General features: G+C 40.2%; 1 protein-coding gene across 4 annotated transcripts in view; it reads right to left on the bottom strand.

Moving 5' to 3' along the window:
* KAT2B (lysine acetyltransferase 2B) overlaps positions 1 to 26319 on the bottom strand; it is a 42202-nt gene that overhangs the window by 15046 nt on the left and 837 nt on the right. The window contains exons 1-9 of one of the 4 annotated variants that reach the window (XM_015281803.4): positions 25986 to 26234; positions 17823 to 17949; positions 13515 to 13660; positions 12908 to 12997; positions 10719 to 10900; positions 8010 to 8201; positions 5692 to 5798; positions 3860 to 3985; positions 66 to 202 (exon numbers count right to left, since the gene is read on the bottom strand). In XM_015281803.4, the coding sequence (XP_015137289.3) occupies positions 66 to 202; positions 3860 to 3985; positions 5692 to 5798; positions 8010 to 8201; positions 10719 to 10900; positions 12908 to 12997; positions 13515 to 13660; positions 17823 to 17949; positions 25986 to 26219 (1341 nt within the window). In that variant the 5' untranslated portion in view covers positions 26220 to 26234. Of the gene's footprint in view, positions 1 to 65; positions 203 to 3859; positions 3986 to 5691; positions 5799 to 8009; positions 8202 to 10718; positions 10901 to 12907; positions 12998 to 13514; positions 13661 to 17822; positions 17950 to 18560; positions 18834 to 24257; positions 26235 to 26319 lie in introns of those variants that run through there. The other 3 variants (XM_046937647.1, XM_046937643.1, XM_046937645.1) reach the window with 3 other exon arrangements.

Raw genomic sequence — 26319 nt, 5'->3', positions numbered from 1 at the left:
GTTCATGTGGAACATTTATTAAAAACTGGCCATTTACAGACAGATCAGGTCCGTACATTCCTCACCTCTGGCCCAAGCATTGCCGCAGGATCTGTAATTGTTGACATCACTTCATTGATCAACTCAATAGGAATATCTCCTACAACCCTTGGTCTTTTCGAGTCCTCCAGAGAATATGGTTCGTTATTTTTTCTCTTTTCCCCTATAAAACAAAACCAGGACAAATTAAAAATGACCAAACTGTCACAAACAGTTTAATCACTATACTCATGAAACCAGCTAAGAGGAAGCACAGCCTGACTGTGAATCAGTTTAGATATTTTCACATGTAAGCAGAAGGTTAATCACTTTTGTAATTAATCACTTTCTAATAAGAAGCTAGGATTTCAAGGTATTTTATAGATAGAAAAGACATTTGAATCTTAAATACTAATATACCAAGTACAAACCTACAGACAGCCTGAACAGCATCAACTATTCAAAAATTGTAAATGAGGTAAACATTGTGGATGAAGAAGTATTGCAGTAAGGAATATATTATGAAAATAGCCATTGCAAGTTATTTCAGACTCCATTTCTTTAATCATGAATGCTGGGTATAAGACACTGCTTCAGGGACCTAGAACAGAAGTTAAACACTGAAAAAAACAACACAAAGTAACCTGGAGCAGCACTAACAAAGCTCAGCCTTACAGCGCAGGATACTATCCATCCTCAGTCAACATAGAGCATGAGGTTAGGTAACACCTAGAAGTCTGCATTTCAGTTCTTTGACCTTCACTTCTTTTTTCCCCAAGATAACAAAGGCACTTAGACCGTGGCACATGCTATCCCTCCAAAAGTAACAGGACAACAACGTCTAACATCAGCTGTTCACAAACATTACAAAATTAGAAGTAGAAGAAATAGGAACATAATAGCAAGATTAGTTGGCAGCATATCTGAAAAGTACAGTACTTTCCAACAAATACACATGCCAGTATAATAAATAGGTAGCTATGATTTACCCAATCCATTTAAATTGAATGGTTAAAAAAAATTATATTAAGAACCCTTTTCTCAAAGTTCTTAAACTGAGGCCAAATTGTCAATAAAGTTAGGTTGGTACAGAAGTACACTGTGTGAAATGTTCCTTAGTTGATGTAATTATATGGCAGATTTATCTTGCACAGTCACAAAAATGCCATGAAGTCTGACGTTTTGCTCACTAATACGCACAGCTGCACACACCATACTGAAAATTTTTGCCTTTTCATAAGACTGCTGTGTTTTAATAAAGTATCATTCTTCCACTGTCACCTCAAGAGTAAACACAATATATAACAAGATGTTGATAATACTTTGAACCTAACACGTGTAACATACATAGTCTAACAGGAAAAAATATTTTTTATTTTAATTTTGGTCAGATGCAAAGAAGTTAATGTAACTGTGAAAAAATAAGTGGTGGATCCTGAGAAAGTTCCTTAGTTTCTGTCTTGGAAAGCCACAGTAATGATTATTATTCCCATGAATTTGTGTCCCTTTGACTATCACCTGGTCTTCTCTTCTTACAACTCAGGCCTTAGATCAGACTGATGCATATTAGAAAGACCAATTAACACTTCTCCCCTGCTTCCCTTCCTTCCTCTCTCAACACTTCTTCTTGCTTTTATTACTTGCTACTTCTGTATCTTATCCCATCTAGTTTCTCAAATATGTTTTTGTTAAGTAGTCCTGTACTCTAGCACTTCTGCTATATTCTTCAGCTTGTGTGTGAAGTATGGGGATTTATATATTTTTTTTATTCCTATAGTATCAGGGTGAATATGCCTCTCCTTGTTCAGTTCCTCTACAAAATTGTAATGAAATTATTCATTTCTCTGTTTACCTCAACACACTCTGCAGTGAAATTCTGTGCTGCTGACCTGGAGGGTAAGTGTTCAATACATATTTTTGGATGACATAATATTTCATTTTGTGATTCACTGGAATTAAGTACCCATTATAGATTTTTTCACTCTTTCACTGTATACCAAACAAGTGCGGTCTGACACGTCATACATATTTGACTTAGAAAATCCATACAAAGTTTCCAAATCAAAACATACTGTGTTAATTATTAACCACGCTGCTATCTGTGGACCAACACGTGATATAGCAACAGCAACTAATTAAACAAATTCATGAAGGAAGCATCTACCAAAGACTAGAGGGTACAGTAATACTGATAAATCCAGTTGCTAGCTCAGGATTTATCCAAAATGCATACAGACAAATACTAGGAAAGCATACAGACAGAAATTTCACTCCATAATTACCTTTTTCTTATAGTTTTTACCTAAAGATCTGCTAGTGCTTCTTCTCAAAGCCAGGATACAGAATTTTGACTGTGAACAGCACTTATCAGTGAGCTATGTTTTTCTTTGTTTTCACTCTGTTTTGTTTTACTCTAAGGAAAATCCACAATAATGCTGAGATCCCTCTGAAATCACCAGATAGTTCAGGGCCCAATATTTTACATATATTGCACAGTCTGTTTTGCCACACAAACAGTACTCTAAGTGCATGAATATTAAGTTGTTAACTTCCCTTTTCAAACTTTCAAGCAGCATAATTGTTTAATTAGCAATAGAATTTTATTGTTAACCTTAATTAGTTCACTGTGGAAATTGATTATTCCTATTATTTATTTCGTAATTTTTAAAGTCATTCATATGTGAATGAACTTTCCTCCTAATTTCTTAATGGATTCATTTATTTTCCCAAATCTTTTTCAGGTACACTGGATCATTTAAAACTCTTTCCAAATGTTCACCAATTCTGTCATGGGCATCCATGTGTTTTACAAAATAAATGCCAAATTTCCACATACCATGTTACACATACATTAATTCATTCAATTCTCAATCAGTTTATTATTTTCTCTTCAAACCATCTGAAATGGGAATCTTACAATTTAACAGTTTCCTGAGTTCTCTTAGAATCCCTTTTAAAGCCAGCTTTGTATCTGTGATGTTTCAATTCTATAGCGCTGAAGGCAAATCAAGTGACAGCCCAGCTGCACAACTTAATTAGTTTGTCAATTCCACAATTTTTTTCACAGACTGAGAAAATATTTATTCTTGTGACATTTACTACACATTTTACTGATCTGTAATAAGAAGATCTTCTACTCTTTACCACTTCTAAGGTCATCTCTCAACTTGTTTTTCAAAAAGAAGGCTGTAGTTCAGGAGACTACGTAAGTTCCTCTGCAGAGAATTCAATTCACTTAGCTTCTTCACCTTTCTTGAGGACTTACTTAATAGGAGTTTGTGATCATCTCTTTGACCTACAAACTCTTTTGACAGGCTCATGATTGAGGTATTTGAAAAACATTTATGAGGAGAATTTACTCATTCAACATCTTTTTATTTTCCCCAAAATACCTTATTATAATCTAACCTCATTCCAGTATATATTTAACCTTGCGTGTGTTTGTTCATTACTTTATTGCTCATATGTATGCAATTTCAGTATCTTGACAGTTTGAAAGAAATAAAAAGCAATGGCCCCTTCTACTCTGCCTTTTCTATTTAAATGAAACCATTCTTCATCAGTTGTGGTACTTCACTGCAAGTGAAGTGTTTTCCAACCTCTGTCACGTACAGAACTTTTACAATATACATAGAATTTAAACAAACTGATGGATTTTTTTTTCAAAGACAGTTGCCATATCTGCCAGTTAAATATTACCATAGTGGAGAAAAGCTATGCATTGTCTGGGTGTGTCTTTTAGTAAAACCACCTCACTGCAAAGTGAAGGCAATGGTCATCATATACTACAACTACTGTTAACATTAAGAGAAGCAAGAAAGTGAGTCTCCATCTTTGTTACCTAAGTTTGAGTCAAGGACAGAAGAAACTTTGCAAGCAGGACTCATATTTCCACTGTTGGGTTGCTCCAGAGACGATGGGCTTGCACAGTACGAAACAGATCTTGCAACAGGAGGAGGATTGATAACTGCAATGGTATGAAAGGCACTCAAATCAAAATCAGGATACAAAATCCCTTACAGTGCTGATCAAAGAACTGTCTCAACAGCTTCACCACCACTCACCTACAAAGTAACATCAACAATATCAACAGAGGAATTGGTGAGTAAGCAGAGATATTAGAGCTTTACTTCAACATATTTTTCCTAAACTTATTGAGGAACTGTACTACTGCTGGATGACAGCATTAGTTTCACTTCACTGCAAAAATCTGGTTTTATTATTCTGCAGTGCTGAGCACATATTAAGAAAATGGGCTTCCTTCACATGTCTGCCAAGGCTACTGGCATTCAGCCTCATTAAAAGACTTTTTGTAGGGGTCTATTGAAAAGTAAAAATTCATCATTCAACTTCATCTGTTCACTTTAACAGCATTTAAAGGCTGGTTGGACAAATCAAAATCAAGGAAGGGAGAACTTGTTACACCAGTTAAGAGGTTGAAACTACTCTTTCAGAAAGTGACAGTCTAACCTCTCTCTAAATTTAAAAACAAAGAAAGAAAAAAAAAAAACTAAACACCACATGTAAAATCATCCAGCTTTCATCTGTTTCAGGATTTTTGGCAGGAAGGTCAAAATGGGAGGGAGGAGGGGAAATGAGGTGCCAGCTCACAGTCTGGACACCTGCAGTCCTTCTCTTTGCATTCCTTTATCCTGGTGTCATCACCAGCAACAGCTCTTTTGTGCCATTTCCAAGCCAAGAATCCAGTGCTTAAGAGCTGCAAATTAAAATGAAGCACTTCAGAAAGGTACATGAAAGAAAAATTTCTGAGAGCAAGATGACTTTAGAGTTGTAATATATTTGTGCCTAAAGCATAATTTACCAGTTTGTGAACTCAGAAATTAGGAATTTCTAAGAAAAAAAATGAGTTTCTCTCACAGTAGAATTTTCCCTACTAATCTCAGAAACTAATTATCAGATTAAGTCCTGACATAACAGTTTAATCAACTGATAATCAGCAACTGTTGCAAAATACTGAATCAAATGACTCTAGTCTTCACTTCCTAAAATAATGAAAAATCAAGCCAACCTATAAACTGAAAGAGCAGATTTTAAATGCTGTTGAGCAGAATGGACAGGGAGACAGGGAGAGGGAAAGAAAACTATCACCAGTGTACTCCTGCAATTTCAAGGGTGACTTACAGACCTCTGAGTTACCTAGGAGAGAAGTGAATAAATCTGGAGAACAGCTGATGACACACATGAACAGGAAACAAAGTAAGGAAAAGCTATACAAATGCCAAAAAAATCATGTGCGTGTTTCCACCCGAAGCAGATGGTAAAATGCTGCTAGGTAACCAGTGGACTGGCATGGGTCTTTATGCAAGAGGACTACTGTCCAGCAAGTCCTGCAGCTATTTATCCACCTATTGTTCCCACTCACTTATAATGAGTTCACTTGCATCACTTGCATACCCAGGAGAGTTGCCCCAGCAGCCAATCTGTTCCACAAGCGACTTTGACTGGCTGGATTCAATCATCAGGATGGGATCTTTGTAGGAAGAAACATGGTAGATTCAAACACCTGTTCTTACTAGATGCAGATTCATTTTGATGTAACCACATACTGATAAAGCTGTGTATCTAATTCTCTTTCCTTAGAATTTATCACTTGTGGAGGTGTATTGTACTTTACATACAGATGCTCCTTAACCAGTGCTAAACCCAACTTACCTGTCTGGATTCCCAGCTGACCAGTTCGAGAAGTAGACACCATGAAATCCTGATCCCAAATAGGAGAATTTGGGCTGTACACTTCTTCTTCCAGCATTGACAGAAACCTAGGCACAAAAACAGATGAAACATTAACTTAAAAGGAGAATTCAAAACAGGTTCTTTTCCAGAATAAGCATTTTTTAAGTAAAAAATATTTAATTACTCTGTAAAAAAAAACAGTTTGTCAATCGTCAAATAAATTCACGTGCACACTATCACAAACTGGAGTAGACAATAAGTATCTGAATTCAGTAGAGAGATGATACCTCCAACAATTTGTCCTTGATTATAAGCAATATGTGCCTAATTTGATGGGAGGTGGGAGGGGTGGGGGAAAAAGCAGGTAGAAACTAGACCAAAACTGAGCACTAATAAGAAAGAATGTAGGCAGATTATAAGTACTGATGTTATATAATGATGACAAAATATGTCTACCTATATATGCCAGTGTTTTGTAGATGTATTTGCCTCCTGCATCTTACAGATTTATAAAACCACAGTGGCAGTTATTAATAACAGGAAGACATTTTCATTCCTTTAAGTGTACTACTGCAACATTTAATTGCACATTTGTGCTTCCATAGTAGTATTTTTTATCTCACTTTGGTACACTTACAGAAACTTTAAACCTTTCTTGGTATTATTGCAAGTGAAAGGAACTCCAGAGTGGACTGCCCAGCACTCCTGATTTCATGTGGCTAATACATCCATTCCTTTTCTGAAGCAAGATAGCTGCTTATCCTATTTTGCACAACAGGAGTTTTCAGACCAGAAGATATCTGACATCTATTTACTCTCTTGAGTCATCTGTATATACAGGAAATGTCCAGCTGAAAGCAACCAGACTGCTGAGTAAGACTTTTATGAACAGGGGAAGGATGTTCAAGATCAAGTCCTGCTGATGTATTTTATACACAGCATGTTTATACCTAAGCAAAGCAACATGTTGTGCTAGCTGCTAACCCTACAGCTAATAATGGCTAGAAAGCAACTTCACCACTTGTGACATCTTACAAGCACAAATGAAACTTCAGCAGAGGCTGCAGTTCAGGTAGCATGATTTGCACTCAGCTCCAAGGTGGCTGTTTCCTAGGCTCAGACAAAGCCTAGGAGGTCATGTCACATGTCATTGTGCCAAACAAACTCAGAAATCTGCAGTCCTGGAAACCCTCCTCAGATATCATTTCTCATTCTTATCTGGGGGCTACTGGTCACCCACACTGCTGGCAGCACACTTACATCTGTGTTGCATGACAAGTCTCTAACAATATTTCTTTTGAACCACATCCTCCTAGCTCTCCTGAGGAAGATCCTTTGGAGGAGCAGGAGGGAGCCCAGCCCCAGCACAGGACTACTGCTCCATGCTCCAAGCTGTAGCACTCTGGCATATCTCACTGCATAACACCAGCAGTCAGAGACAAGTGCTTCAGACAAGACAGCCTGTAGAAAATTCAAAACTCTCAGCAAACCGTGCTTTTCTTCTCTTATTACCCCAGCTGCAGTGAACAACTAATGTCGTCCAAATTACTTTTCCAGGCTGTGGAAATGTAGGGGCATATGTGCAGCTTCTCCCTGTGTATATCTGTTCCTTGTACCAATATGGTGTTGAATCTTCCTTATACATACTTCAGGGCCAGATCACAATCCTGTTCTCAGATATACCAAGCACTCCTGTAACAGTCTGGCACAGGGACAGTTAACACTCTTCAAAGTGTTAAAAGGCACTGTTAATAATACTAGGGGCAACAAAACCTATCTCTACCCAGCCTTGGAAAGTCCATGTGGTTTTTCATTCCCTTGAGGACTAACCACCTCTAGCCCCAGACAATAATCTGCAAGTCCAACTCTCCTTCTAAAGCAGGTTCCCTACAATAGGTCACACAGGTAGTCATCCAGACAGGTCTTGAATATCACCAGAGTGGGAGACTCCACAACCTCTCTATGCAACCTGTTCCAGTGCTCCGTCATCCTTACCATAAAGAAGTTTTTCCACATGTTTGTATGGGACTTCCTATGTTCATTTTAGGCCATTGCTCTTTCTCCTATCACATACCACTGAGAAGAGCCTGGCCTTATCCATTTGCCTCTCACTTCCCTTTACATATTTATGGATGGCTGGACTGGGTGATCCTGTGGGTCTTTTCCAACCTTGGTGATTCTATGATTATACACATTAATCAGATCCCCTCCTCGTCCTCTTTTCCCCAGGTTTTGACATTTCCATGTCAAAGTCACATACAAGTGGTTACCCTTGAATAATCACTGTGACACCTTACTTTGGGAAATGCGTGAGGATTAGTGTCCGTTTCTCTTGAGGAAGCTTGTCTTTCTCTTGCCTGGCCTGCTCCAGCAGTTGTCGTCTCATTACAGTAAAAACGGAGCGAAGCAATGTCCTACCAAAAACCTGTGTGGTTTCATATCGAGGTAGACTATCACAAAACTGAGGGACATTGCAATAACAAAGCCACCTGTAAGGATGAAAAAGTCAGATAGTTATCACCATGTAACATATAAATTAATAACTGAAAGCATTAAAAGCACTATCTATATCATTTATAATGCAACTGAGAGCTATGTAATTGTATAAATCAGTTCCAAATTAAGTCTGGACAAAATTAAACAGCATTTATGTTGTCTGGCTTTTTTTAGAGAACTATCAGCCAAGTCCTCTTAAGTCTCTATATATTCTTTGACTCTGTGCTACAGTTTCCACAAAGTGCTCTTGTGATAGATAATGCTCATATATCACATAAAATTCATGTTGACATCAAGGATTATCTCAAGTAATTCATGAAGCCTCTTGCACCTTCTGCCTGCGACTCCAAAGACTTTGTCCTTGGTTTGGTCAATTTTCCCGTCTTTAAACTTCTGCATTTCCCCACACATATACAAAAGAGGTGACACTTCTAACTAGTTCCACCAGAACCCAACTAGACTCCAATCCTGGTATCCCACCAGCTAGCTTCTTTGTATTAGCCATGATTCACTGTTCTCCTTTACCAGTAATTTGCTACATAAGGAGCCTTGCATGAAGAAGCAAACATTAAAGTGTAGCATGTCATATCACTGCTCTTGGAAAAGGCACTGTAGTATTGAAGAGGTGAATCAGTAGAACATGGACTTTGTAGGCCAACAGGACAGTGTTTTAACATGGAGTGTAAGTGAACAGAGACAATGATTATCTATAGCTTTAAGAGAATTAGATCACAACCATCACAAAAACTCCAACAATGAAAATTGGATATCTGGGTGTAAACAAGCTATTCTGGCTTCTGTACTGCTTGTCTCATTCAGATCCAAAGTACAGCCTCACTCAAAACTTTTCTATCTTAATCATACAGGGCAACTTTTCAAACATACAAGTTGCAAAATTGTTGTTCAATATAGCTGTTCGCACACCTCTGCTTCATGTTCATGGCTGATAAAACACTCCTCTTACAGCACAAGAACACATGTAAAATTCTGATGAAGTTACACACAAATCATTGTTTCAAGTAAACTCACTGACTGTGAGAATTCACATGGTGAACCTTTGGTGTACAAGTGCTCCTCAGCACCCATAGCAGTGCCTCTAGTGACAGGGCAGGGCACAAACCCAGAGGAAGGGAGAGGCTCATACTGAGAAATTGGAACTAGATGAAAAGAGGCCCCCATGTCTGAGGAAGCCTTTGGGACTGTGGACAGAAAGGTTTGAAAAACTGTAAGCTACGAAATAACTAACAACACAAGCAATCAAACATATCCAGTGCTAGCTACTGATTCCTAAAAACATAGATTCCAGCTAACTCTGGCTATGACATCTTTATTAAAAACAGAGATGTCAAACACAAACTGACTGAAGAGCTCCATCAGTACCTCTTCCTTTATGCCAGGCAGCTATTTGAGGTGACAGGTCTGTACAGGGCCAGATCTCCCAGTGGTACAGATATGATCTGGGCCATATCTGGGCAGACTACTGACTCACTCAAACCACCCATGACACCCTGCTACAGCATGGATGGCTACTTCATGCTGCAGTGCATGGAAAAATATTGATGAGATGACTCTTCATGTCCAGGCTTTAAGGCAGGTCAAGGACTAACAGATTTGATATAATACCTGCTGGTAAACAATAAAACCCCCTCTAGTTTTGTGGAAGAGGTGTGACCAGGCAGAGGGGCAGTTACAGATCAGTGTCCTGCCTCACAGTCACAGGACTTCTCATCTGAATGCACCATCCACAGTACATACCTACAAAGGTTTTTGCTCTTCTACTTCAAGGGAATGGGGTTTTTGAGGAGAAAAGATATCTGAAAAGTGGAGAGAGGTCCATGCTCATGCTCAAACAGAGAAACTGTCTTTGTCTATTCCTTGGAACAGTTGAGCTGACAGCACATTAACTGCTTACAGCACTGGTAGCTAACTGCTGCCTGCACTGATGTGAGAACTTACTGCCTGCTGTCTCTGTGCTAACTGGAGAAGGTACTGCACTGTTTTAATGACGAAAGCAAAACTGAAAGAGACTTGGCTTTTTACATTAGCTTTTCCTCCCCCACTAAGTCATCCTTCTGAATTCTGATGGAGTATTAAAAGGTCATACAGGAACTATAATTTTAAGTAACCTGATACCTCTTCACAAACCAGATGCTCTGCAAAGTTTAATACATATTTTTAAAGTTGAGTAAGAACTTGCCTTAATTTTTAGTACATGAAATAAGGACCTTATACAAGCCTTTTATCATAACTGGACTGACAACTTTGCAAACACAACAGTTGCAAAAGAGTTGTTACGTATAGCTGTTTGCAAACATATAATCCCTTTCTTTGGCTGATAAAGCACTCCTCTCACAACACAATGATGTGTGTAGAACTCCGATATGATTTCATTAAAGTCATCAGGTTTTTAATAAGCTCAGTGACAACAGGAATTCTCATGGCACACCTATGAAATACAGGTTCTCTGTGTACATGTAAGCAAGATTTGTAACAAGCAAAAGTACCATTACCTGGTATAATTCACTTTATACCCTGCAATATCATCATTGGGTGATCTTAGTCTTCGCTGAGAAGGTGTCTCCAGGTGCCAGTAGTTAATGCGGTTCAGAAACATTTTAGCCAGTTCCACTATTGTCTGCCTTTCCTTTGAGGGCAAGTGGCTAAATTTGTACTGCACAAAATTATTCACACCCTTGAAAGAGAAGAAAAATGTGTAATTATTTACCCAGGATTTTTGTAGGCGTGTCCTTGAACACTTATCACTTTATGTCTATTTACCCTGAACAAGGAAAGAGATATGGGGAAGAAAATAATTACCAAAGACCAAGAACTCTTTGCTGAGTCACATGCCACAAGCTGATTCTGTTCAGAGAATCAAGTGCATTCAAGTGTTCCTATTCTACTCTTCTCTGGGACTCAAGTTAGTGGAAGAGAAGGAAGATTCTTTAATTTTTGCTGCTTTTCAAATTTAAATAAATAAATAAATAATCAGGGAACAGAGAAAGATCCACAGGGCTTTCTTCCTTATGTTCATATACGTACAACTTCACTGCTAACGATGTTGCAAGATTTATGCATTTTCTCTGTAAAAAAAGTATGTATTCTTCATCACCTAAAATAGTACAGTTGGTGTTGTGGGCTTCCATTTAATTTTTTGTCTATGCAGCACATTATTTTTTCAAGAAGTGCCAATATTTCACAAGTACAGCACTTCAGTGCACTTTGTATGCCTGTCTACATTAAAACAAAACATAATAAAATAAAATAAAATAAAATAAAATAAAATAAAATAAAATAAAGAACCAAAGAAACTGGGGGTCAGTCTGTTCTCCCAGGTAACTAGCGATAGAACTAGAGGGAATGGCCTCAAGTTGTGCCAGGGGACAGGTGGTTCAGTTTGGACATTTGGAAAAATTTCTTCTCTGAAAGAGTGGTCAGGCACTGGAATGGGCTGCCCAGGGAGGTGGGGGAGTCGCCAATCCTGCAGGTGTTCAAGAAAAGGGTAGATGTTGTACTGAGAGGCATGGTTTAGTGGAAACGCTGGTGATGGGTGGATGGTTGGACCGGATGATCTTGGAGGTCTTTTACAACCTTGGTGATTCTATTACTCTATAAATTATTGAGAATAGTTAAAATGCATGAGTGTAATTGCTGAAATACATCTATATTGAAAATCAATTATAATACTGCTGCTTTGTGTTGCTGAACCACTAAAACAGAAATGTGAAATTACTGGTCTATTTTAAGGGAAAAATATTTTAAAGTAAGCTGTAAAAAAAAAAAATTATCCTTTCATCTCTGTCCTTTACGTTCATAAGCAGAATGAAGTGTATGAAGGAAAAAAAAAAAAACACACTATATTACACAAAACCTTTTTAGTAGCATACTTGGTTATTACATTCCCTTATTGCTCGTTTATACTAAAACTGAAGGAAAACCTAAGGTAAAGTCTTTCCAGAAATTCAGCAATAAAAAGCTTTTTATTATACTAAATTATAAAAAACAATAGTTGTTAAGAATAGACTTACTATACTAAATAGCCTTCACATTTAAAATGTCTTGTTTAACAATAGAGCGGCCATTCATCCACCAGTGGGAACAAATTCAGCGCCTGACTGAGTGAGGTATGTAAGCATCTACATAGTGTGCCTGGAGTTAATGGGACCACTTGTATGCCAAAAATGCATTCTCAGGAACTTGCTAAACCAAAATCTGAATTTGTCATATGCTCTTTATCCGTTGAGAATTATAAAAGCTTCAGCTATTCTTTGTTTGGGGCTGTTTTTTGTTGTGTGCCCTTTGAAAAAGAAGGCCATGATCTCACTGAACTGGATTGTAACATTTACATTGATTTACTGAAGACAAAAGTCATTTTAATATTGGACTTCAAAACTTTGTCAGCATTTTTCATCACACAAGACAGAGAAAGACTAGAACTGCCACACAAAAAAGTAGTATTTTAAGTTTCATTCTCTGAACCCACAAAAAAACTGTCAGTTTCAGTAAAGCATAAGATGAATGATGAGTGAAGTGAAATAATGTGACTACCATACCAACGCTAAAGTAGAAGAAGCTGCAGAAGTCTCCTACAGATTCACTCATTGTCTTAGCAAATATACAGAAATGTCTGTAAACTGCCTGAAATGCTATATTTTGAAAAACAGTGGTTATGCTTAAAAAAAAAAAGCTTTTTGTTTACCTGTTCAATGCTAGGCTTGTCAAATGGGGGACTTTCCAAAGATCCTTCAATAACAGGTTTTCCCATCTGTAAAATGCACTTCCTCAAAAGCTGTTAAGATATATAAATTTAAGAAAATTAACAAATGCATGCAAGATCAGTGAAAGTCACTGGAATACAAAGCACATTGCAAGCAGTGCTGAAAATCTCCTAGCTACGTATCTGTTTTCTTAGTCACATAAATTTATAGCTCCTTAACTTCACCATGAATTGCTTCATATCTTCTTTGAAACATACAAAAGGCTTCTAAGTATGCGTAGGCAGCTTAGTTAGCATTTATGTCAAGTGACTTTTCCCAGTTTGTGAAGACAAAAAGAACTGTGGGTGGAAGCAATTTATAGATGGGAGTCAGGGTCAGCTCCTGAATCATCTGGAGGACTTTTGGAATAAGATAAGATACATTGCAAGCACTACAAATTCTAGTCCAGGGTTAGCTGCTAAAGTATCATGCTGAAGAAAAGAAAATCTCTCACTGGATAAAGTCAATACATGCATGAGAGGCATTTTGAGCCGTGGCTTACATGTGAAAGTGGAAAAACTGACAAGATCCTGCACAAGTTCAGCTTACTTTGAACAGGTAGAAATAAACTTGCTTGGTGTCTGCATCTTCTTCTTTATGGACACAGGTGAACAAATACTCCACATCCAGTACAATCCCCAGCAGCCTATTCATTTCTTCTTCAGACACATTCTCCAGGTGGGAAACATGAGCAGCTAAACAAAATAAAAATCCAAATATATGAAAAGCCAATTGACAGAATCCACATACTTGCAGAGGTAAAGATCCTGCAATAACTCTATTTGAAAAGAGCCTCTTATCAGAACCTAGTGATATGTAAGTCACACCAGAGTCCCAAGGAGGTAATTCCCACAGGACAAGGAATATGGCTGACTGGAATCACAGACAACATAAGTCCTGTCTGCCTGTACTGATATGTTGTAATATATAAATAATTACATTCCTTTTTTTTTCTGAGAAGAACTATACTTTTGAGACAAAGTTCCTTGATTAAACTCACATAAATAAGGTAAATCAGGTGTTGACTGATACAAGTAGCACTCAATTTTGTGAAGATTACAAAACTTGGCTCCATAAGTAGGCTTTTTATTTTAAACTGGACATTACCAGCTAAATTTCATACCTTTCTATCATGTAAATTTAGATAATGTTTTGTGCATGCTATACTAATACAACTTCTGCAGACTGTACACACTCATTTGTTCAGAAGCCTACCAAAAAAAAAAAAAAAAAAAAAAGAAAAACACTAAAAAAAAACCCAAAAAAAAACAACCATGTTTTACCATGTCATAATTTCTAAGTAACAAGTTCCACATTTGTAATTTTCAAGAAGCTTGAGGTTGGTACGTGTGAAGTGGGATATTCATGCAAAGCTAGTTTAAGCAACTGGCCTCAGGAAGTGAGAAGGCAATTTGAAACAAAAAGTCAATTCCCAGAAAAGAAGACATTTGCATTACAAACAGCAACAATCTTAGCTGACACCAGGCCAATGCACATGGTATGCATATCCTTTTCTCTGAAAGGATGAGGAAATATCTTTTAAAAGAAAATTAAAACCATTTAAAAGTTGTGCATTTTAATTTGTATAACTTCTGGTAACTTTTATCAATACATCTCTTATTGGACAATTATTACATTATCATCATACGTCAATGTGATTAGTACTGATAAAAGAATTTCAGTGTAACTTGAAAATGATCATATTTATTGGCCACCAAGGAAATATCAAGAAAAGTTGTAGTTCAGTATGACAGCTGCCAAAACATTTAAATTCAACAAATTTATGCAGTTTCAAGTAAAAAGAACACCTTGGTTCAGAACACGAAAAAGATGCCAGCATTCATTTCCGCTTAAATGAACGCTTGTAACAGAGCATCTTATTCTGAGCAAATAAGTGAGGTGGCCCTCACAGGCTTTCTTTAAGGAAAAATATTCAGCAATCTAGGCAGAATAAAATGATTTCTTTTCTGTCTTTGAGCCAGATACGACAGTTTAATATTCCCAGCTGTCTATTCTCATCCTGTAAAAGTAATAAGTTCCACCTTAGACAAGCACTGCATGAGAAATTGATAACTGCTCCCAAATTTCTGCAGCCAATAATAAACCTTTTATTAAAATAAAAGCTTTAACACACTGATATCAAATGCTGTGTTACTCTTAACTGGCATTAAATAGTCCCATTCATTTGCATTTCTCTACTGGTACCTCAGCTGCTGTTGTTTGCCAAAAAAAAAAAAAAAAAAAAAGGAAAAGAACCACGACAACAACAGGTTGCTTCTGCAGCACACAGGAGAAGAAAGCAAGCAGAAAGAAGAAGGCCAGTGCAATGGTTTCAGTGATGTGAAGACCTAAATAACACCAGGTTAATTACATTGCTTGTGCAACTTCAGTAACAAAATACTTGATTGTACGAAATAGCAGTCAGAAAACAGGCTGAGGAGGAATGTTTCTACAGTCTATCATCTCAAAATCAATGTTTATGTAAAAAAAGAAGTAATATACATAGGATAGGCAAACCAAGAAATACTCAAACACATTACACGAAGGTGCATAGCAGGAACTGCAGACAGAACTGGGAAGAGAGGAGCCTGAATGTGTACATAGTGTACTAACACATTACTTAACCAGCGTATTATTCTCAGGATTCATAAAGTTTACCAACAGGAAAATGCACCGTTAAATGAGAGAAACCAATTAAATTTAGAAGAGTCTCTGAGTACATAACACCTGGTCTTGAGGCTGATGGGCAGCAAATTCTCTTGGCACACAATTTGGTCACCAGTTCAGTTTCATGCCAGTGACCCAGCAGATTGCCCACATAGAAGAAATATTCAGTAAAAATCCAGATGTAAGGCAAGCTGAGAGAATGTGCCAATACCATCCCTGAAGAAAAGGAGGTGAGAAGCAGAACTGTCGGTAGCAAACACTGCCATACCAAATGTAAATGATGGCTGTGAGGAGTCTAGGAAGGCAAAGAGCAACAGTTCAAAAGGACAAGACCACAAGCAACAAGCAGAGTATTTTGATGTCATGACAGATTTTAAGTCCTAACACAAAAGTAGGACTGGTGCGGACAATGCAACAAGAGAAGTATTCTAATCCATTTTACATTTTGGTGGAAAAATACATACTGTAGGTAAGCAGACAGAACCATAAGCTAAGGCATGTACAGCCAGACACATTTGTGCACCAAAAACTGCACTGTTTTGAAGATTGAACTAACTCCTCAAAAAAAGGGACGTCTCATGCAAGGCCAATGCCTAGATTAACCTTCTAAAGAAAAGAAAAAGGGGGGGGAAATATATCCCATATTTTAGATCAGGTATGGCTTTAACCAGCAGTGGAATTTGTACATCTCTATTTCAACAGTATCCTGAGAGAAAAAAATGCAACACAGATGATAATCTGACGCCTGAACACCTTATGCTTGAGCTCAGCCTAGTTTTAAAGGCATTCAGAAGCAACATTTAGAGGAGATGAATATGAAAATTATCTTGGAAAAGACCACTGAAAGACATATTTTGACCAGTAGTCTGAGGAAACAGACAGCAACTTATTTCAGTTATTTCACATGAAAAATCATTCTCATTAGTCACAGCTGACACACACAAAAACAAAACTTTACCTTTTCTAAAAAAAGAAGAAGAAAAAAAAAAGTGGTTTGTTCCATAAGGTAGCTGTCACTGGTACTGGTTTTCCCTGAATCCCTAGTTAATGAGTGATTTGAGATTTCTCACAGACCAAAAAGAGGCTCCAACTTTAAAAGCAGATTTTTTTTTCTGGGGGAAAAAAAAAATAGCATCCACAAATTCCAGAAAAAAAGTTGGGAACCAACAGACACAACATTTCATAAGATTTATAAAAAATGAAAAGCCTCTTTCATCATAGGCCAGGAATGAAAGGAACAGGTAACACAAGCTACCCTGGCTGCACAGCCACAGGCAGCACAGAAAAGCAGTATGATGAAAGGTTGAAACTGACACGTGTGAAGAGACCAAACATTCTGTGATACCATGCATTTGTTAATCTTTTTGGCAAGAAAAAAACAGGGATTTGGGAGACTCAGAAAGGAAACTGCTGAAAAGCCCAGAAATAGGTCAAATGTAATGATGGCGTGAAAAGGGAGCAGAAAAGAAGTAAGTCGTCGTATCCTCCCTGTCCTTCACCCTCCTCATTAAAAAAAAAAAAAGAGTTCCCTTCACGTTCTATGTTATTTTAAAAAAATAAGTGAATAAATGATCCAGTGTGAAGGCTTTAGATTTCCTTTTCCTTATTACACTGTCCTAAGTTATAGCCACATCAAAAAAAATTTAAAGCAACTGCTTCTGTTCAATTAGTTCTGAATTTTGTGATACCTCAATTTTCATTAAACATTTGCTAATGTGTACTGAAAAAAAGTAATCAGCTTTTAGTTTGGATAAGCACAATTTCTAAATAAAAAAATTACAGTAATAAACTCCTCCTTGTCTGGTTGTTGGTGCAATAAATAAATATTTTCATTTAAAATAAAACATGTAGCTGAGGATTTTCTGCAGGTACTTCCAAAACATATACAAATAAAATCCTAACAACATGAGGTTAATGCATATGTTACATGAAGTACTGAAATTTCTATGGGTATCTTAATGGTGCTTTTGCATTTTAACAGCTTAAAATGCCTGGGTTGTTACAAGTTGTACTTTAGCTCTATTTCTTTGAAAATCGTTTGGGATAATTCTGACATATTTTAATCTAAGTGAACAGACATTTATGTCCAACAGTTTCCAGGTCTTGGCATGGCATCTTGAATTTCATCTTGCAAGAGTGCAGACTTGTGGGTATAAACATGTGGATTCCAAGAGAAAGACAAAATCCTACCTAGTGTGTGGCTGCAGCTGCGGCACGGCTCAGTGAGGCTCACAACTGCCTGCTGCAGGTCTGCCCGAGGGGGTGTGGGAGGTGGGTTGGGGTTCTTCCAGCCATTGCATTTACATGATTCCTCAGCCTGAAAACGAAGTAAAGGAGTATCAACCAACAGAGTTTAAAAAACACAACAACAAACCAAGGAGAACAACAGCAACAAAAAAAAAACTTGGTGAAACTGTCCTATTTTAGAAGCAATGGGAAACAATATTATTATTTACAAGTCGTTTGTTTTTAATAAAACACAATGCTAGCTTTTATATTCTAGATAAAATCAGAAATGGAATAGTACTCCAAATATAGAGATTATCATGGTATATCATGGTATGCAAGCTGTATAAATACGCAAACTCTGGCCAATTCCCTTACAGAAAGCCCTTATTCTAGGCTCCATATAAAAGAAGCATTCAAACATTTACCAGTATATCAACACAAACAGATCATATCAGCAAATACAGATCCACCATGACAGTTTAATGATTTAGACACAAGCAGGCTATCCAGAAGGCAATGTGTTTATCACTACCTTATCAACTGCACTGGCAGCAAGAACTCATGCAACTAAAAATAAGCATGTAACAAGCCAAGTGGGGTTAACCAAACACTGAAATAAGCAAACAGTAACTGTGCTAGTCAAAAAAGCTGTCCAGGGCAAGGCTTGGCCACATCATCAACCCAGTGAATGTCAAAGACCTTGGCCCTGAAACCAGGAAAATCTTTGAGGGCTGCTTCAAAAGTAATGTCTCCTATTTTATTATGTTGGTGCGTGTCAGAGGCAGATGGTGGTGGTATGGCAACAGAGGTCGAACCTTCCCGCCAACATTCCTTTACATTCTGTTGCCGTGTGACAGACAGCAGCAGAGGGGCAGTCTGACAAAATGGTGTCTGATATGGAATTGCAAAGGTGTGGAATTCCTCCATGCAAAGAAAATGGTACCCACTGTCCTTCATTGACGCTTGCTGAGCATTTATGGAGATCAAAGAGTGGATGTGAGCACTGTGAGGCAGTGGGTGGTGCATTTCAGCAGCAGCGACATCAACATGAAAGGCAAGCCAAGTTCTGAATGGCCACGCAGATTTTTTATGAGTGTGGCATTCAGGCTCTTGTTCATCACTGGCAAAAACACATAGCTGATGGTGGTGACTATGTTGAAAAAGTGTTTTGTAGATGAGAACTTGTTCTATTAAATAGTGCTATTGTCATCTTTGTATCTGCTGTAATTTCCAAATAAGTAAATAGGAGGCATTACTTTCAGAGCAACCTATGTCGTTACGGTCACTGACTGAAACAACACCAAGGGCTTGCAGCTAACAGGGGTGGACATGAAGGGGGAAGGTGGAGACTTGGGTAGCCACATTTCAAATCAGTCAGCTAAGTCCAAAGCAGTTCCAGTTATCTGAAGAAAGGCTTTACAGGAAGGGATTTTTTACTGTACATCCAAAAGTTCTTAGTTATTTTGATAGTAAGGTTATTCTAACAGCATTCATATTCCCATTTGAAGATCTAATCAGAAGAAAAGAATGTTTTTCTACTGTTCAGAGATATCTGTGCACTGGGCCGTAATGAGATCCTCATGAATTTGCAATGCCAAGAGCTCCATGAGGAAAGTGTGCCAACCGCTGCATGATATTTATGACTGAATCAACCTTAATAGGAAAAATGGTGGTGTTAATACATTCAGCACTAACATGACATTTTTAAAAATGATTCTGAATACATTTGATAGAATCTATTTTAGGAACCTATTTCATTTTCCTATTATGTTTCCAAATCTCATCTCACCTAAGGAGGGAGTACCCAAAAGAAGCAGAAAAGATTGTGGCTTGACAGCACCTAAAACTGACAGCTTTGTAGACTGGTGGCAAAATGTTCCTCCACTCCAATTTCAATATTTAGCAACCTGAGCACTAGGACAACAGCTGCCTGTGTTCTGCTGAGCACCATATGATATTTTTACCATTCCTACTGCAGAAGTGTTTATCCAACTGGACTCCTGGTCCCAGGCTCTGACAGCATTCAGGCATGGCAGAAGGGAAGAGTGGTGCTTTCAGCACCAGAATGACTCAGAAACACACCTGCAAGTGCCCAGCAAAGCCACTTCCACATACTCTCCTTGGAAAGGGGACCTGCTGCATTGCCTGGATCCAGCAGCTCTCCCAGCATACAATGTGTATGTAGTGATACGTTTAAAATATTGCATCAGGGAGATTTCAACATGAAACGTGGGGAAAACTGGGGAAAATTAAAATTATTCTTTTTTTTTAAGCCTCAGCAAATGCAACCTGGAATGATTTACAGTGAATTTCACATTATTTTTCTATGAGTAATAGGATTGGCAAGGAAGTGAAGAAAGGCTGATGTTATTTTGTGGTAGAAGCCATCTCTTGCAGTTTCTCAGGCACCGGGCGAGTTTTGTTTTTGTTTGTTATCCAAACCTACAAGACCTATTAATGTTTGATGACTAGAAAGAGAGGTCAGTGATTGAGTGGCACCTGAGAACCAAGGATTGCCCTGATGTGAGGACTGGGAATGCAAGTGAGATGAATTGAAGCCACATTTTCATTTAGCACTTCAAGTTAGGCAAAACTGAAGCCAAATAATCTATCCACATTTGCTTCATGAAAGACATAATGTTGCCATGAGAGTTTTTGCATTTAAAACAAGGAGTGAAACTGAGAAGACTGTCAGAAAATGAGAATATTGCCAAAGAAAATTCAAGAGAGTTTTAAGTTCTCAAGCAGCCCAACAAACAAAAAAAGACTGAATATTAGTTTAGGGAAGAAAGATTTGACCCTTTCCATACAGCTGTCTGGACAAACATTCAACTCTGTAAATTACTGACATAATACAATGCTCATTATTAATTGCCTTAAATCATACTGCAGTGAAAAATGATACACACAAAAAACCCCACCAACCTAGGCACAGGCATTTTGAGAAATTCTTTTCCAAGTGGAAGCAGCATTTTGCAGAAGCTCACCACACAGTGTTTATGATAAAACCTAAAAATCTATAAACAGTGAGTAACTACACAAACTTCAGTGTCACACAATAATTAACAGCAAAGATGCAAACAAACAGATGTATGAATGGCGATAACAGCTCAGTTAAGCTGCCAAAAATAAATATCAACCCACGCACAGCAGAATAAAAACAGTGTGTTCAGTGGCAGATCTTTTTCAGCCCTTGGTAGCATTTCCTTGCCAGATATTTTGAAGCAGATGTTAATTTGTATTGTTTGAATTATTCCAGAGATCTTTCTCTAACAACTCTTAGGGTGCTTTTTTTTTTTCTTTATTCTCTCTGTAAAACACCAGAATCAGCATAAAAGTTCTGTTAACTAAGGGGGAACACAGCCCAGAAGGGTCCTCTTTAAAACTAAGCTTTCATTGTAGATGTTGACAGTGCAAGTATTTTGCACTGAATGCTCAATGTGCATTCCTCAGTGACTTCAATTGCAGAGTTGTTTCAAGTCTTCCACTGTATTTTGTTAATTCAGTCCTTTCCCTGACTATCTATCTTCAGCTTTTTGGTTTATTTCTTTTCTTCTCCTTCTGCTTTTTTTATTTTTCTTTCTTTTTTTTTTTTTTTTTTTTTAATGTCACTCATCTGCTTTTCATTTGAAAATAAAGTATGACTTCACCTCCACAAAAACTTAATTTAAGATCAAAAGAGTTGAGGGGGAACGGGGAGAGGAGGAAGGAAAAGAAGCATTTAAGCTGCACATCCAGTCCTTGGGTTTTGTTTTCTGGGACATCTGCAGAGCTCTGATAAAGGCACTGCAGAAAGATGGGCACTTCTGCTTACTGAGGCCTGCAAAGTAACCCGTGCTGTCCTGCCAGGCCCAAGGGTGACCACAGCATCTTAACTGGCATTTTTAAATAAAACTGAGTTCAGTGTAACCAAATACAGCAATCACACACTCCCCCCAAAACTAGTGCAGAAATTACATATATTCTGAACTGAAAAGTGGTGTATTTTCAATCAATTGAAATCCATATTAGATATAACGGGGAAAACTGAATGGTACAATAGCTCAAGGCCATGAAAATAGCAGCTCTGGACAAACTAAAGCTGCCATTTTCTTTAAAATACCCAATATACCCATGTCAGGTCAAAAATGGATCTTGAAAGAAGTGCCTTTGGAAGTTACAGTGTTGCACTCCCCAGGCCCTGTTATGAAGCTGTTATTATATAATTACAATGGCTAAATGAGCACTGTTACAACATCTTATTGACTAAAAAATTCCTCCCCTTTTGGAGTGGTGAAATGGGCACAGGAAGGCAAGCTTCAAGCTAACTTAACTCCAAAGTGAAAGACTTAAAACTGAGTTTCACAGCAGCTGTTGTTCTGGGCTCTCTTCAGCTCGAAACCATGCAGCCTGCCCTGCCCAGTAATAGAAAAGCCGAGATCACTCAGCACATTGCAGATACACAGCACTGTGGCTCTTGTTTCCAGCACGTACAATTGCTCGAGAAAAACTACTTTTCCTCCCAGCACAAAAGCTGAGCAGAATAACCTATTGTAACAAGCTGCATCCTACAACAATAATCTCAAATTGTTGCTGTAACAAAGAATGCCACACAAACCACAACAAAAACCTGGATGAAACTTAGATGCCTATTTTTCCTACTCCAGTGTACAGCAACCAGGCAGTCAGATGCTGCTCACAGATCTATTCCTATACACCAGGAAGGCAGCCAACCCATTTGACTTCAACAATACAAAGTAATCAGTTTGATGATCAGCTCTAAGCACATTCTTCCTCTGTAATCAATTCAGGTATTTTATGTCACATTTTGTTCTGGTTTCTCTCACCTACAGGATAGATGTAGGCTACCGTATAAAGGTTTTTATTAAAAACAGGGATCCATTTCCCACCTGGTGATGTTAATGGTAGATCTCGTGTTTGATTTAAATGAAGATGCTTTAAGTCAGACTGTAATAGTCACAAAACATATTCATCTCACTACAAAAACAATCATAAGGAAGGTTTAGGTTTTCTGTTTATCCTCTTTAATTTCTCCAGAAAACAACTTTCATATGTTTTCAGTTGAGCTGCAAGGAGCTGTATTCTCACAGTGCAGAGCTGAGTGAAGTCAAACAACGCAGTCCAGCCTGCTTCATCTTGATCAGCCTTATCGAAGTCAGGAAAAATTATACAACATTATGGAAATCATGGCCCTACAAACTATTTTTAATGTGTGGGAGCAAGAAAATACCACAGACGTCCGTGCACGATCAGAAGTGGGGAGAAGTGCCCATATCAAGGGTCAGCAGCTGCTCTGCAGCACAGAGACCCAGACCACACTTCAGGCTCTGCCACTCGTGGGGCCTTGGCCACAAGTCCTCACAGCCCTGCTCATGATGTTTTGGTTACTTAAAGCACAGGGTCTTTATGGAGGTGTTATTCCCTGCTGCTTGTGCAAATGCCTTAAGTGATAGGGCTCTAATTACATTAACAAGCATCTAGGTATTACTGTAACATACACTGTGAGAAATAACCAATTGTACGGAGAATCTAGTTTACTAAAATAGTACCTATTTCAACATATTTTTAAGAAAAACTCCCAGTGGGATTGGAAAGAAATTTGTGTTTTCACAAACCAGTAGTGTTAAAAAATATATATATTCATTAACCATATTTATGTGTGTAAGCAATACAGTGCTGCTTTTATGGAAAGTGCTGCAAACTCATGTGTCCAACGCTGAATTTCACACTGGGCAAAACCAAAACGATGTATGCGGTCATTCGTATGTACGCAGTTATAGCAACTGCCAAATGCAAAATGCTGCACAAATACAGCTCTACTGTGTACTTCTAAAAGTCACGGAAACTCTGCCAACTCCTTACATATCTCTTATTGTTCAAAATGCACATTCTCCCCACACAAACTTGGGCATTTAAAAGGCTGTTTCACACAGAAGAGTCTGTTCTTGCCCTTCTACCCCTGAGCTTTTTATTTCACAGGAGAAAAGTCAAGCAGCGCAGCTCCATGGTGACCACTCTCCTGCCTCAATTCCTTAGCAGGAAAACAAAAACAAACCATTCAAACAAAAACAAGCAAACATGTATCTCCAGGCCCAGGACAGGGCAGCAGCTCCCTAACCTCAGTTCTCACTCAGCTCAGCAGTACCTCCCACCCCTTTCTGCTTGCAGCCTGCTCTCCTGCATGAGACCTTTCCTCCCTCACCCCAGGCATTCTCCCAGCCACAGACATCTCTCCATCTTATCATGCTGCTGCTCAACCCCAGCAAACGCACGGCCTCTGCCATTCCCTGCATCTGCGGGGTTAAGTTTCTAATACATTGTGTGTGCTGAAGTAGCAGCATTGTGTGGTCAATTTTACATAGGAAAAGTTTGTCAACACTAAGGAAATTGTCATACATTTTCTGCCCTCCAACTTGTAAAGCTCTACGTAGATCTGCAGATCAACATGGCTGCTACCACAGAAACCTCATTCAGAGATGGGCTGTTTGGGCTTTCACACACACAGAACAAGTGGAACAGGAGTTGCAACCCAGAGTAAGAAAAAGCTCAGTGTTCCCCTCTGTGCTGCTACAGCCTCTTGCAAGCCCAAGTAGTTTGGAGCCAGGTGTTCAGGAAGAAAAACAACACGTCCTTCCACCCAGCTTCATCCTCTCCCTGCCCCACAGGAGAACACAATTGATGACACAAGGATGTCTCATTGTTGACGTTCTGAGACCTGAAGGAATGTTGTCTGCCAGTACACTCCTGAAGGGAAGTCAGGTAGCAGAGGCCAGGTTTACATTGAAATCTGCAAACAGAGTCACACTGAGTACTGTGCTGTGCCTGCTTGTTGACGGGGGATGAGGATGAAACCCAAAATACCCCAACCACACACCCAGATCCATCAGGCAGCACCATCTGGGCCTCCCTGCAGGACCCTGGGGATGATACAGACGCACGGCATGAGTGGGCGAGTGGTCACTGCGCCACCAGCACCTTGTGAGAGGTTTGGGAAGGCTGACAGCAGGCCCTGCCCTCCCAGTGGCACCCACCTCTCTGCCAGTGCACAGCTGCTGAGGCACTGAGGAAGCAGAGCGCAGAGACGCTGTTTCATTGCACCAGCAAAGCTTCAAACCACATTCCCCCACCTTCCACAAGGGCTGCAGGTTTTCAGGCCTGGCTGGTTTTAACTGAATGACATGGTGCAACCTCACAGCATGCCATGGACTCAACGAGGCCAAAGCAAAGATGCTTACACATTTGTGAACTGCAGAGACATTGAGGGCAAGCTCAGGAAGCCACATGCCTCAAATGACAGTATTGTGACATGGCTCCAGCAGACAGCAACCACTTCACATCACCAAGCAGGGGAGTGGACCTGCACAGGATTGTCCCCTCACATCAGTGGGCATTTAGTTGGTGTATTCACTTCATATTTGCCTTCTTGGAGGTCACAAAGTAAGAGAACAGAAAGAATAGAAACACACTTCTCCAGCAAACAGCTCAATTATTTTCAGCACTGAGAGCATTACTGGAGTGTTTTGCATCAATGCTGCCAACCCGAGCGTGTCAGCTCGCTGTGCATCCAGGAATCGCCCTGACAGCCCCGGCACGGCCTGCGCTGAGCCCTGCGCGGAGCTCTACCGCACACAAACCGATGCCGCCACCGCTGTCACAGAGCCCCGGGGCAGCACAGCGCCGACCGCGCTCCGCACCCGCAGAGAGCAGGCAGGTCGCGGCCCCCCCGCGCCCAGAAGCTGGCTGCAGGTGTAGGGAGGGGCGTGGTGCGGAGGGCAGCGCGGGGCGGCAGCGATCAACACCGGGCGGTGCGGGAGGCCGGGGCAGGGCGCAGCGGAGGGCAGGGCCCCGGCCGGGCGCTACGTGACGACGGGGCCGCAACTTTCCCGAGGGCGGAGGCTGCACTCCGCCGTTCCCGAGGTGCGGCGGCCGGTGCCGGTCGGGAGGCTCCGGGAGCAGCGGGACCCGCGGCACCGCCGTTTCCGCGGGGAGCGCCGGGCTAACAGCCGCGCCGCCTCCCTCCCGGCCCGGCCCGGCCCGGCCCGGCCCGGCACTGCCTCCCCCTCCTCCCCTCCCCTCCGTCAATCCCCACCCTCCGTGGGCGGGTGGGCGCTCGCGGCCGGGTACCTTGCAGGCGGAGTAGACGCCCAGCTTCTCCAGCTTCTTGGCCCGCGGAGCTGCGCGCAGCTGCGCCTTCTTCCCGGCCGTGCGCGCCGAGCCGGGCCCCCCGGGGCTCTCGGCGGCGCTACGGGCCGGGCCCCCGGTGGCGGCGGCCGCCACCCCCGCGGCGGCCGGGGAGCCCTGCTGCGGCCCGCCGCCTCCCGCCGCCACGGCCGCGGCCCCGCCGCCCGCCTCCGCCATGCCCGCGGCGCGGCGGCAGCCGCCCGTCCGGCCGGCCGGCGCGGTGCGCCCGGCCCTAGACCCTCCCCTTCGCCGCGCCGCCGCCGCCGGCTGCTCCCCG

Source organism: Gallus gallus, chromosome 2, assembly GCF_016699485.2.
Source record: "Gallus gallus isolate bGalGal1 chromosome 2, bGalGal1.mat.broiler.GRCg7b, whole genome shotgun sequence".
Taxonomy (NCBI): Eukaryota; Metazoa; Chordata; class Aves; order Galliformes; family Phasianidae; genus Gallus; species Gallus gallus.
Note: the sequence above shows the minus strand (reverse complement) of the source record. Positions and strands in the feature narration are given on the sequence as shown.